Source organism: Phaeoacremonium minimum (assembly GCF_000392275.1).
Source record: "Phaeoacremonium minimum UCRPA7 unplaced genomic scaffold PA7_03_scaffold_468, whole genome shotgun sequence".
Classification (NCBI taxonomy): Eukaryota; Fungi; Ascomycota; class Sordariomycetes; order Togniniales; family Togniniaceae; genus Phaeoacremonium; species Phaeoacremonium minimum.
Window position 1 is genome coordinate 437,692 of NW_006921370.1, and position 12,558 is coordinate 450,249.

Consider the following 12,558-nt stretch of genomic DNA (forward strand, 5'->3'; position numbering starts at 1 on the left):
ATGGAGTACTGCGAACTCGGGGATCTATCGCTCTTTATCAAGAAGCGAGACAAGTTGCTCACAAACCCTGCTACGCATGACTTGGCTCGCAAATATCCCAATGCGCCGAACTCGGGTCTCAACGAGGTTGTCATCCGGCACTTCCTCAAACAGCTCGCAAGTGCACTCCAGTTCCTACGGGACCAAGCCCTTGTACACCGTGATGTCAAGCCACAAAATCTCCTATTGCTTCCATCCCCTGATTATAGGGACGCTCACAGGGCAACTCGACCTATTCTTACCGCAAGCAACGACTCTTTAATACCGGTTGCTGGCTTGCAATCTCTCCCGATGCTCAAACTCGCGGATTTTGGGTTTGCTCGTCATCTCCCATCAACATCACTTGCAGAAACCTTGTGTGGCTCACCACTCTACATGGCCCCCGAGATTCTCCGTTACGAGCGCTATGATGCGAAGGCCGACTTATGGTCTGTTGGAACAGTACTTTATGAGATGGTAGCGGGCAAGCCCCCTTTCCGAGCTAGTAATCACGTGGAGCTGCTGCGAAAGATTGAAGCCGCAGAAGACCAGATTCGATTCCCCCGAGAGAGCATTGTTAGTGCCGACATGAAATCATTGATCAGAGCACTATTGAAGAGAAACCCTGTGGAGCGAATGGGCTTCGAGAAGTTCTTCCAGCATGGCGTAGTGGTGAATCCTATTCCTGGTTTGGTCGAAGATGATGTGCCACGGCCTGAGAGACGGCTTTCGAGGGACATCAGGGTCGCCACCAAGTCAGATGAGCCAGTCTCACTTCCCCAGAGAGTATCGTCATTCCGGCGATATCAGACAGACCGCGATGAAGCCACACCTTCTCCCCGAGAGCGGCCATCAAGGCCATCACCCCTCAGTACTCCCACTGAGACGGATAAACAGCTTGGGGAAGCCTCTCCTCGCTTGGGCTACTCACCACGGCACGAAGCAGGAGAGGGTCTGGGAATTCGCCGACCACAGGCAATTCCTTCCACGTCTGCACCAAGTCGACCTGGCATCTATGCGGAGCGCCGTCGTGGCCTTTCAAACGCGTCACAGAAGGGTCATAACCGGGATCTACCCTCTCCACGCATTTCTGGCGTGCCAGATATAGCACAGCCTCGAGTTCGATCACAGTCCGAGAAAGTTGTGCCTGATGAGCAGGAGCGAGCTGCACAGGATGTCGCCTTTGAGCGAGACTATGTCGTCGTGGAAAAGAAGCATGTTGAAGTGAATGCTCTTGCTGACGAGTTGGCAGCCAACGGGCGCCTAGGCGCGCAAGCCCACTCTCTATCCCCAAAGTCTGGACAGATGGTCAGGCGAATCACTACTCAGGGCGCGCCTGAATCCACAACGGGAGCTGTGGCACCGACACCATCTCGTGGCATGCAAATTGCACAAGGAAAGCAACGACCAGGTGCTCATGATCGACAGCCTTCGCTTGGCGGAAGCCCAGGCTCCACAGCTTCTTTTATCTCAAAAGCAATCCAGGACGCAAGTCTCCGATTACTTGGTATCAAGTACACGCCTGGCATCCTTGCTAAAGGACAGTCTCCTCCACAATTCTACAGCCCGTTTCCCACATACCCTACACCTTCGACGCCAACAGGACTGATCGGCGATGGAAGGCAAGGAGGCCCGGTTGACGAAGACTCCCGTGTCGCCCAGTGCATCGAGGATTATGCAACGCGCAGCGACGTGGTCTACGGATTTGCCGAGGTCAAATACAAGCAGCTCATCCCACTCGCCCCCTCTATGGATCATGGCTTGGGTGGCGTGCCTGCAGAAAGGTTGTCATCCGAAGAGGAGGAAGATGTGCTCACAGTTGAAGCAATTGTATCGCTGTCAGAAGAGGCTCTCGTTCTTTATGTGAAAGCGCTAGCCCTTCTGGCTAAGTCAATGGATATTGCCAGTCTCTGGTGGACACGAAAGAGCCGCACGGAAACAACCAGCGGTAGCCACTCTTCTGGTCGAGAGCCTCCGAACCAGGCCTTGGTCCTCAGGATCAATTCAGCCGTTCAATGGATTCGCGCTCGTTTTAACGAGGTTCTTGAGAAGGCCGAGGTTGTGAGGCTGAAGCTGATCGATGCCCAAAAGCGCCTCCCGGAAGAGCACCCCAGCCATCCGAGCAATCATTCGACCGAGCCTACGTCCACGACCAGCTCGGGAGCAGATGGTGTGTTTCTCACAGCTGGCATCAGTGCGGAGAGACTGATGTATGATCGGGCTCTTGAAATGAGCCGGACAGCGGCCATCAATGAGATTGCGAATGAGGACCTGTCTGGCTGCGAGATCTCTTATATCACTGCTATCCGAATGCTCGAAGCCGTCCTTGACAACGACGAAGATTTGCCTAAGCGGCGGATTTCCGGGTCTCAAAAGGATGACCGGGCTCCCGCACGAGAGGAGACCTCCAATGAGATGAACGCCGACGACCAACAGGCCGTTCAGAAGAGTGAGTGCTATATCGATTATTGAAGGTTTTGTGACTTTTGCTAACATCATTTAGTGATCCAAATGATCACCTCAAGACTCACAACTGTCCGGAAGAAGATGCATATGATTGCAAATGCATCCAAGGTACAGCAGAGAGAGTCTCTTGTACGACGCCGCAGCGGAGATGTTACACCGCGAAGCGTTCAATCGCATGCCTCATAATGAGCCGTGCACCCCCAAATTTATTCAATGTTACGATTGACGAGAAGCATCGATGCTATATTACGACTTCATGCCCCGCGGCCCTCATCTTTGCTTCGCTTTCGAGCCGACACAGGCTCACCATACGTTTTGTGAGTCGGGTGGATGACGCCCGCTTATTCATACACTTTTTGCACCCTCTGCGAAGATGGCTCATACATAGGAGTTGGGTTCATTGTCGCATTTTTTGTTCCATTCCTTCCGGGTTCCGGATCAGCACGGAATGGACATCGTCTCTTTTTGTTTTTGGTTCGAGATTCTGGGCGTTATTGAACATGGTCACGAGGGACTATTGTCATTTCATTATGGAGTTTTCTGATCGGGCGATCAAGTAGCCCGCTCTGTGTGTTTCGTGTGCTGATAGTGTCTCATTGTCATTGTGACCAAGGAGTATGCGAGGAAGTCACCTATGGTTACAGAGGAACATATTGGGGTTTACAATGCAAGGCACTGTCGTCTGGAGAATGGATAACATATTCAGTGCCAAGCCCTAGATCATTTTTTGGCTTTTGCAAGTTTTTTCGTGGACATGGGCATAGGAATTGAGTTTTGGGAGGAGCTCTTGTCCGAATGACGAAGCGTCACCGGATGACAGGACGGATGGCAGAAGATCAGAGTTGGCGGCCCAGGCAGCCTTTTCTTCCGTTTAACTCTTATTCTTTTCTTCTGTGTATTCAGGGTTGTATAAACTAGAATGAGACAAGAGTCATCTGCCAAGTTTTTCTTTGCGTGCAATCCCGGTGAAAGTGCCATCGTCGTCAGCAGCAGCTTCGGCGTCAGACACCGTTCACAAACGCCTTGCCGCCCATTTGCTTGTCAAACTCGGCGCACTCCTCCAATCCGCATAGCTCAAAGCACTCCCGGATGCCGCCGATGACGTTGCCATCGTCGTCCCTGCGCTCGGCCACCCTGCCCGTCGTCTTGAGCTCCCGCGCCACCTGCCGCCACGCGAGGTACGCCGCGGTCATGGCGAGGCACGGCCAGATGACGACGCGGTAGCCCATGGCGCGGGCCCCGTCGGCGTCCACGAGCGGCGTCAGCCCCCCGCTGATCATGTTGAGCAGGCACGGCGTCGGGGCCATCTCGGCGGCGCAGCGCCGCATCTGGTCCCGGCCCGTCATGCCCTCGAGGAAGGCGACGTCCGCGCCCGCGGCGACGGCGGCGCGCAGCCGCGCGATGGCCGCGTCGAAGCCGAGCGACTGCAGGGCGTCGGTGCGCGCGATGATGACGAGGTCGGAGGCGAGGCGGGTGCGTGCGGCGGCCGCGGCGCGGATGCGCGCCGTGAACGTGTCGGTGTCGACGAGCTCCTTGCCGAGCAGGTGGCCGCACCGCTTGGTGGTGGTTTGGTCTTCTATGTGCAGCCCTGCGACGCCGGCGAGGATGTACTTCTCGACCTGCGAGGAAAAGGTCAGTGTAAGTAGGTGGGAAGCCCCTGGGTCAGTTCGGGCGTAATCATGGGTCGTGTGGGGAGTCTTGGCAGCAGAGCCATTTCAGGGGCTCGGGGGTAGTGGTGACTTACGGTCCGTGCTACCATCAGAGGACCGCCAAAACCCGTATCCGCATCAGCGATTAAGGGAACATCACGGTTCAGTCCTGCTATCATCCCGGCGTTGTTGGCCATGTCATCCGCGGTAGTGAGGCCAAGGTCTGGCATGCCAAGCCTGGTCATGGCAGTGCCAGCGCCAGTCTTTGTAGGTTTCGAGTTAGCACATGTACTCAAGAGCCCGAGTCAGACCAGGGTCTGCATGGGTATGAGAGGGACTGGAGCTTTACGAACCATGTATAAATTCTCAAAGCCCTCAGCCAGGCATACTCGAGCAGACAAGCCATCTTGGACACCTGGGCACACCACGATCTTGCCCTCCTCGGCGATCTGAGCTCGCAGTTTGGCAGCTGCTTTATTATACATTTTGACGCTTCGCAGCTTTAGATTAAGGGAGATAGAATGGCTGGTGACTCCTCGATCAGTCTCATTGGCATCGGCGACTCTGTCACCTCCAATATATAGTCTCGAACATGAGAACGAGTCTCCGTTCTCGGACCTTTTCGAAGAAGGTAAATGTAATCTCCATAAGTACTACATCGAGTACCTCGACTTAAAAAACATATGCTCAACTTATATGAAATTGCGAAATGGGATACATGCGTAAACCCAAGCTTCGATATGTCGTCGATATATCTACCCCAGAAATGCCGTCACTTGAACGGCAATAGCACGGCCATAGGAGCTCTGCAACGTCCAGGTACGGGGTGTAAGCCGCCCCGGCCTCCTTCTTGCGGGGAGCGTGGCGGACTAGCACAGCAGCCCCCTCCGGCGACCCCCCGGACTCAGCAGGACGCTGCTTCCTCTGCCCCGAAGGCTTACGACATCCAGTGAATCGGTCAGCGCTAGGTCTTGGCATCTAATGCTGTCGTGAGCGACTCTAGGAGAGATGGCGGGAATAGCACGGACTGGGGGGAGTGTCATGGTGAGAGCCTCATGGAGATGATGTTAGGCCGGTGTTCGGAGAAAAGCTGAAGGACAGAGGGTACGGGAATAATGAATGTACAAGAATTGCCTCACATCTTAGATCAAAGAAATCCTGACTTGTGAACTTTCAGGATGCTGACAAGTATCTGAAATCTTGGACTGTCATTTCCAGTGAATACGCCCAAGTTCATCTATACGATAAATAAGAAGTGTCCTGAAGATGTCGGTGATTGATGAGATATGATAACATATTGGTCGATCTATGGCACAATATACCAATCGTTACAAAGAACTAAGGAAATCCCCGATAGCTGAATATGTGCCAACATATGGCAAGTCAAAGTCTGCTAGCCCAGAAATGTCTATCTCATGCCTTGGCAAATGGGTGGCCAAAGCCAATATAGACGGCTGTCATCTCAGCAGGTTCCATTGCTTGCGGATCAATTCTATCTTCTCGTCTAAAGTGCAACTTTGGTCGACTTGAATTTCAAGAGCATTCAATATATCATCTGCAGCAGCATCTGCTTCGTGTTAGTTATGAGTCAAGTTTGGTGCGCGTCTCATGGGTACCTGTCAGATCATAGAGATCACTCACGCATCTTGGAAAGTTAGGAATGTCTTCTCCTGTGGTGATGTTCTTGAGCGGAAGAAGCACAGTGTAGATATCCCCTGTGCTTCTGCTGTTAGATATTCGAACATCAAAGTTGATTTGGCTATGAAGAATATGAGTAATTGACGCAAGGAACAATAGAAGGCACGGCAGACCGATTCTCCAACTTCGTCAGCCTGGCAACAATGGTCTCCAAGACTTCTGGATTGTTCGGAGTTCTTGTACACATGGCAATTTCGAAATGTCGAGCAAGTCCTTACGCAAGGCGTGCAGGACCGTTGTAATATCACCAAAAGTTGGCTGTAGTTCACGTAGTTCGGCCACAGTGAAACCAGATACGCAATGTATCTCTTTCCACTGTAATTAATCAATTTTATTGAACGTAAACGCAATGATAGATTGGCTAGAAGTTTTCAGCAAGAGATGCACTCATATGAAGAAAAGAGCCATCACCATTCGCGAGTCGTGGGGAGTCCACTGGCATATCAACTCAGATGAGAGCTTACGACAGATCCATTTCATTTGATTTGAGCTGGGATTGGCCTGTTGGCTCATTATCGGCGTTGGCTTCCATGAGAACGTGGCGTTTCAGAAAGTTTATCACTTCATCGATCCCCGTGGGAGAGTTGAACCAGTGTCCGCCATCCGGATACTCGCTCCACTCAACTTGCGCACCGAATCCACGCAGCGCATCTCTCAGGTCCCGGCCCCATTGAACCCGTACAAGCGGGTCGTCGATGCAATGCTCGAGGAGTATAGGCGTGCTGCGTACAACATCATCACCGCCCGGAACACCATCCAGGCCGAGAGTCTTTCTCATGTCGACGAGTGACCTGCCGACAAATGGCAGCCGGCATGAGAATCCCATGAAGGCAGCGAGTCTACCTCCCGCCTCGGTCGGTATATCTAAATTGAAAAGGGTGTGCACGCTTGTCGCGCCGCCCATTGAAATTCCTGCTAGTATGAGACGGTCCCATCGGCCTCCTAGGCGGGTCGCCTCGCCTTCAAGGATATGGCGGATAGCGGGAACAACCTCCCTGAGCCCAACGGCCTGCAGCTCCTCGCGGTCTGCGAAGTTGTTGACGTTCCATACATCAAACCATTGCGGCCAGGTATCAGGCAGGCTGGCACATTTGCGCATCGGGGCTTGAGGAAACACCCATCTAAAGGAGGGAAGGGCTTCCCCTAGGGTACGATTGTGCGAATCGCGGGAATAAGCCAGACTGGCCGAGAAGTTACGGGCTCTATCGCCGCGCCCATGCAGGAAGACAACTGTGTGTGTATGCGTCGCCGATGCTGGCTCGAAAATGATTGTGGGAAGGTCCATGGCTGGATTCTATCCCAGCGTTGCAATAGTGTGATGGTTATTTAAGGAGTTATGTAAAGAAACCATTCACACAATATCCATAGTATTAATAGCCAAGCAATGTCACGGCGCAGCACGCCAACAGGCAGACATTTTGGAGGCCAAACAATTCTTGCCTTAGTCGCGATTCACTTCACAATTCCAAGCCCGGAGGCTACTGAATACAAGCCTCAAAGCCAATTACCATAGGATTTAGTGAAGAGTGATATTGTGTTGAGAATCGAGTCTCACTGAGTCTAGAGTGCGAGGGATGTACGTACTCCTCTGCCACGGTAATAAACGTTAATTCTTCAAGGTACAGGGTGAAGATACTCAATGCAGGAAGTTATAGTCTTCATCAAGCTCCCGAATATTCTGTTTATTACTATAGGTCTATCAACTTCTAGAGGTAGTGATGCGTTGTTGAGGAGGTAGTGCCACCGTTGGCGACCTAACATTTATTACCCTGGCGGAGGAGTACAGTTGTAATCCGTGTGTCGCTTGTCCGAGAGACTGGTTATGGCTCGTGCGACCCATGGATTGCCCAACCCCTATTAGTGTAACCCGACAATTGTTCCTCAGCCAGGAAATCTGCATACCATAACGCCGAGCATTCAATCTCAATTTCATTAGAGTTACAAGAAGCCTTACGCTCGAATGCCTTGGAATGGTTTCTTTTGAGCTTGTCTAGACTGCACCGTATCTTATCCGATGGCAAAATGAGCAGACTTCGTTTATGTTACCAGGACTGACAAACCTCTTAATCTCTGAAATCTCCACTATATCTATCCCCCAACAACGAAGCAAAGAGAACAATAAGATACTATCAATTGTCTCAGGCAAAAGAGATGTTATTACTAGCTGCAAAGGCCTTTATCACCCAGGTTTAAGACATGGGCGTTCCAACGAGGCAGTCATTCAATTGCCTTGTTCAAGCTTCGTTTTTGAACTACATAAATACTCTATAGCAGGTTGCATCACAATCACAACAATCACGTAGCCTTGTTAGTACCAACACGGAGGTAGTAAGGAAGTAAATACAGCAGGAGGATCTGTGTACTTGCGCCTACCACCACAATCGCTGGCAAGGCAACAGGACCTCAGAAATTGGCTTCCGGAGCAGTTACAAACTCTACACTGTCATAGAAGCCTTATGATTGTACCGCTCTGATGGGAACTGATGGGAAGTGATGTTTATGTCTTGAAACGCTGTTACGGATAGCTGGGACTAGGAAAGAACGTAGTGGAATCTGAGGAATTGGTAATAACCAAGGCATTGTCGGTCTAAGACTTTAGAGTTATTGGATATTTATAAACTCCCCTTCCGGTGGCATTGTCAACGCATCACTCTTGCTCCATCTATGCCTCACAATACCCGGTGGATCTCCTGCTGCGTGAAGCAACCTGCGTTCCTTTTGCTGACACTTGTCTGTCATAACCTTCCAACTCCAATCAAAAGGGGGGCGGACTGATCCAAGCTGCTGATATGTAACTATCTTGACGACCCAGCCCTTCGTACCGCATCCCCGGACAATATCAATGCAATAATCCGTCATGCATATGGCACACGAGTTCACAGACGAGACGCAAGCTTCGAAATAATCCGGTGGCAATGTCCCTCTGTCGAGCTCAGGAAGTACAGACCTCAAGGCATTCCGGGCGCTAGGCATACAGTGGAGGTGATTGCAGATCCAAGGCCCACGCTGATCGAGAAAGCACCTCAACCTATTTGCATCGCCACGGCATTGAAAGGCGGTAAAGCTGGAACGTAGCATCAACTGATGGTTGATTATTCTAGCGCACCATGTTCCTGAAAACCTGACATCATTCTTGCGGTTCCGATGTAACCTCAAGGAGCCAGAAAGCTTCTCGACGGGAACACCATGTGCATCGCCATAAAAGTGCGCGTTCATAACCACGCGAGCAAAACGATAATCGACGTTCCATGGGGCATAGGGGAGAGGTAATCGAAGACTAGGCTGTTTGTTGCAAGGCATCTCAAGGCAGAGATTCTTGTCATGGAAGCCATGGTAGATACGAAACCAGGATCTATACCACGGATGGAGACTAATGCAATAATGGCAGAAGTACACATCGGGAGTGTCCTTCTCCAGATGAAGTAGAAACTCTTCTCTTTCCTGGAGACTAAGCGTCAGAGATTGCGGAAAGCATAGTTGATAGAGCGTCCGGCAGGTCAGCGCCAGGGACATCACGGCGACTTTGTCCAGATATGTTCCAATTGTCAATATGATCTCTGGAGGCAGTGTAAAGTGGCCGAGTCCTGGGTGCCTCGTTTTCTCGACCCAACGAGGTAGGAAGAATCTGTACCATCGAGATTTGATGGATAACATGGTTGGCACCATTCTGTGGCTATTCACCACGACGGAGAGACGTATTGATTGAGGTATATGATATGAGTGAATCCGATGAATAGGAGAAGGAAAAGAATGGCTGGATTGGAGTTTGGAATTTGGTCTAGGTGGATTGAGGTGCGCAGGTTTGGTAGGCGAATCAAAACTTGGTAGCTTCGACAGCGACACACGGGTCGCAACAGCAAACACAAGCTTCTCCCAGGGAGACTGAATGACTAAAGCAAATACGCCAACTGACTACCTAGGTAGTCAATAGCTGATGGAGACCTTCCTTTTGTGAAGTCATGACAGCATCGACTCTGCCTTCCAGAATTATTCTGTTTTGCAATTGCCTTTCCGGAAAGCCGCAATTCGGTAAAGTACGACCCAGGGACCAAGGAGCTCTCGCCATCGATGCAACCTTTCCTCAAGATGGCTAATTGAGCATCTTAAAGTCAAGAGCTGACTTCCAAGCCTTACATGGAATTGCCTCACATACCCAACGTCATTTTTATCCTCAACCTGTTGCGTCGCTCCTCTTTGGCGATTCCTTAGCACTTCAACTTCTATGCGACGTTTGTATTCTTCTTGAATAGGATTACTCAGAACTTCGCCTTCCCATTACTTGTGTTTTTCTTCAGAATGGGCTCCGGACCTCAGAAATACTTGCTCTCTGACGAGGAGTCTCGCAGAGTTTTCGAGACAGAGATCGTGCGCGACGAGCTAGAGTACCTCCAGGGAAGCGGCCACGTCAATGACGGGCTGCAGCCGCTGGCCGTGATCCTCGTGGGTCAGACCGGCGCCGGCAAGACAAGGACAGCCCCGGCGCTGAAGGAGGCCCTTTCCAACATCAACCGCACGCCCGCCCACTTCATCGCTGATACCTACAAGACCTACCACCCGGAGTACGCCAACATCATCAAGGAGAAGCCCGAACTGGCATCGCCAGCAACGGGGCCGGACGCGCGGAAGTGGCTGGAGATGGCCTGCCAGTATGCGATCCAGCACCGCATCGACTGCCTGGTCGAGTCTGCCTGTCGGCACCCGGACGATTTCTGCTCCTTGGCGCAAGCCTTTCACGATGGAGGGTACCGGGTCAATGTTGCCGTCTTGGCCGTGCCCGAAGCACTCAGTTTATTGGGTATCCTGATCCGCTACTACAAGAACCTGCCGGAGGCTCAGTCCCGCAATCTTCCTCTTCGCCTGACACCTAAGAAGGTGCATGACGACACTTACACGGGTTTGTTGACTGCGGCTGCCTTCGTCGACGAGTCGGATGCTGTTGATGAGGTAATCGTCGTGCGCCGCAATAACCTCGTTGCGTACCACAATGGTCGCGAAGGCAACGGCGGTGAGAGGACGTGGAAACGCCCTACTGGAACTGAACATGCACTCGACATCGAGCGGGTCCGCCCATTGACAGAAGACGAACTGGCAACCGCTCATGCCGACCTGTTGACGCTTGAGGACCATAAGGACGACAAAGGTGTCGCGGCTTCCGTCATGGATATTAAGGATTACCTATCCGCGCTGCAAGCCAAAGGGTCGAGCATGACGTCGTTCCCACAGCTCACACCTCTTGACGCGGCTGCCTTCGTGGCGGAGGGCACCTCTGAGATGCATGCCTCTCGAGGACCTGGAAAGTTGTCGATCGAGGAGGAGATCGCACGTGAGGAGCCCGAGGCATGACCTCACCAAGCGGCGTAGACGACTTCGCTTTGTAAGATAGACTTAGGGGTCATTCGGAACTGTTTGTCTACTTGTAAAGGCATTGTATACGGATTGGAAATGGCAGTCTACACCACAAAGGACTCGACACACAAAGAGTTGAGTTCTAAGGAACTTCGAGACAATTCATTGTTCTGAATCAGGGAAAGAAACAACACGATTACTTGACAAAGGACTAAGAGAACAGGAGTATGATTAGATTAAACGATAAATACTCGCAATGGATTCCTGACAACTGTGAAATTCTTCCTCCTCAAGCAATACTCGCGTCACAAGATTTGAAGCCTCCCTCTTGTTGCTTCTTCTCTCTTTGCGAAGTGGCACCAAATATAGGGGCTCTGGGAATCAGGAAGCTATTCTTGAAACGATATCTTCTAGAAACTACTGGTAAGTCACAAAGTCGCAGCTAATCATGGCAGAGAAAGCATTCAAATCTCTGGTCAACCTTACCAGGCGCTTGACCATCGACAACAAGAAGACGCCAACAGTGCCCGTCCCAGCTCAGGAGACCGAGCCACAGGTAAGTTCATCCCGCTCCCGCTCCCGCTCCTGCTCCCCCATCTGCCAGGAGGTGCGCGCACCCTCGCCCATCAGGCCCGACAGCCGCTCGCTGATCAAGTACCTCGACTGCGACCACGTCTTCGAGCACCTGGCGCCGAGCCGCTACCACCGCCCGGAGGGGCACGACGTCGTCAAGTACGACCCCGGCGAGTGCCCCGACTGCGCCGAACTGGCCGACTGCTCGTGCTGCGGCGCGCCCTTCCCCACGGAGGTGGGCGCCGACGGCCAGGAGGAGACGATCCGCGTCTGTCGCCGCTGCATCGGCTGCGGCTGTGGCGGCGGCCGGGCGCCGTTCGCCTTCTGCTGCGAGGACGAGCGTCTTTTTTCCGAGGAGCGCAAGATGGACGACACCCGTCGCGCCTTCAAGGACGGCTACCGGGCGCCTATTACCCACGGGGCACTTGCAGTGATGCGGTGGGAAGATTGGTTGGACAGCGGAGGGTGGTTGGAAGGCGAAGGGCGGTTGGAAGGCGAAGGGCGGTTGGAAGGTGAAGGGTGGATGGAAGGCGAAGAAGGGTGGTGGTGCTCAGACTCAGACTTGGACGAGCCCGTAAGTTTCTAGAACCCTTCTCTTACAGAGGAGAGGTTTCGTAGCCACAGCTGGCTGTGTTAAGGCTATTATTATTCAACTGAAGACTTTCATTACTGATTAGAGGAGATTCGATACATCTTGATCATCTTATCTATGTGCGATACATCTTACCAGTGAAATTTCGTCTCCTCTTTAATATGCAGCATGCATGATAGAACATCTGTACTTAACACCGCGAAGCCAACTCAGGGA

The 12,558-nt window shown here is 52.1% G+C and overlaps 4 protein-coding genes across 4 annotated transcripts; 3 read left to right on the forward strand and 1 right to left on the reverse strand.

Annotated features, from left to right (window-relative positions):
* UCRPA7_6432 (putative ulk ulk protein kinase protein) lies at nt 1-2,670 on the forward strand (the record flags this gene model as incomplete). The annotated part of the gene is made up of 2 exons (XM_007918970.1): nt 1-2,467; nt 2,522-2,670. The coding sequence occupies 2 exons, from the start codon at nt 1-3 to the stop codon at nt 2,668-2,670; spliced, it is 2,616 nt and encodes an 871-aa protein (XP_007917161.1).
* An 815-nt stretch (nt 2,671-3,485) lies between these two features.
* UCRPA7_6433 (putative methylisocitrate lyase (2-methylisocitrate lyase) protein) lies at nt 3,486-4,618 on the reverse strand (the record flags this gene model as incomplete). The annotated part of the gene is made up of 3 exons (XM_007918971.1): nt 3,486-4,103; nt 4,229-4,396; nt 4,487-4,618. 3 exons carry the CDS (start codon nt 4,616-4,618, stop codon nt 3,486-3,488), a joined length of 918 nt encoding a protein of 305 aa, XP_007917162.1.
* Nucleotides 4,619-10,127: 5,509 nt separating this feature from the next.
* On the forward strand, nt 10,128-11,174 carry UCRPA7_6434 (putative zeta toxin family protein; the record flags this gene model as incomplete). The annotated part of the gene is made up of 1 exon (XM_007918972.1): nt 10,128-11,174. One exon carries the CDS (start codon nt 10,128-10,130, stop codon nt 11,172-11,174), a length of 1,047 nt encoding a protein of 348 aa, XP_007917163.1.
* A 451-nt stretch (nt 11,175-11,625) lies between these two features.
* UCRPA7_6435 (hypothetical protein) lies at nt 11,626-12,328 on the forward strand (the record flags this gene model as incomplete). The annotated part of the gene is made up of 3 exons (XM_007918973.1): nt 11,626-11,733; nt 11,782-12,127; nt 12,210-12,328. 3 exons carry the CDS (start codon nt 11,626-11,628, stop codon nt 12,326-12,328), a joined length of 573 nt encoding a protein of 190 aa, XP_007917164.1.
* Between the last annotated feature and the right edge of the window lie 230 nt (nt 12,329-12,558).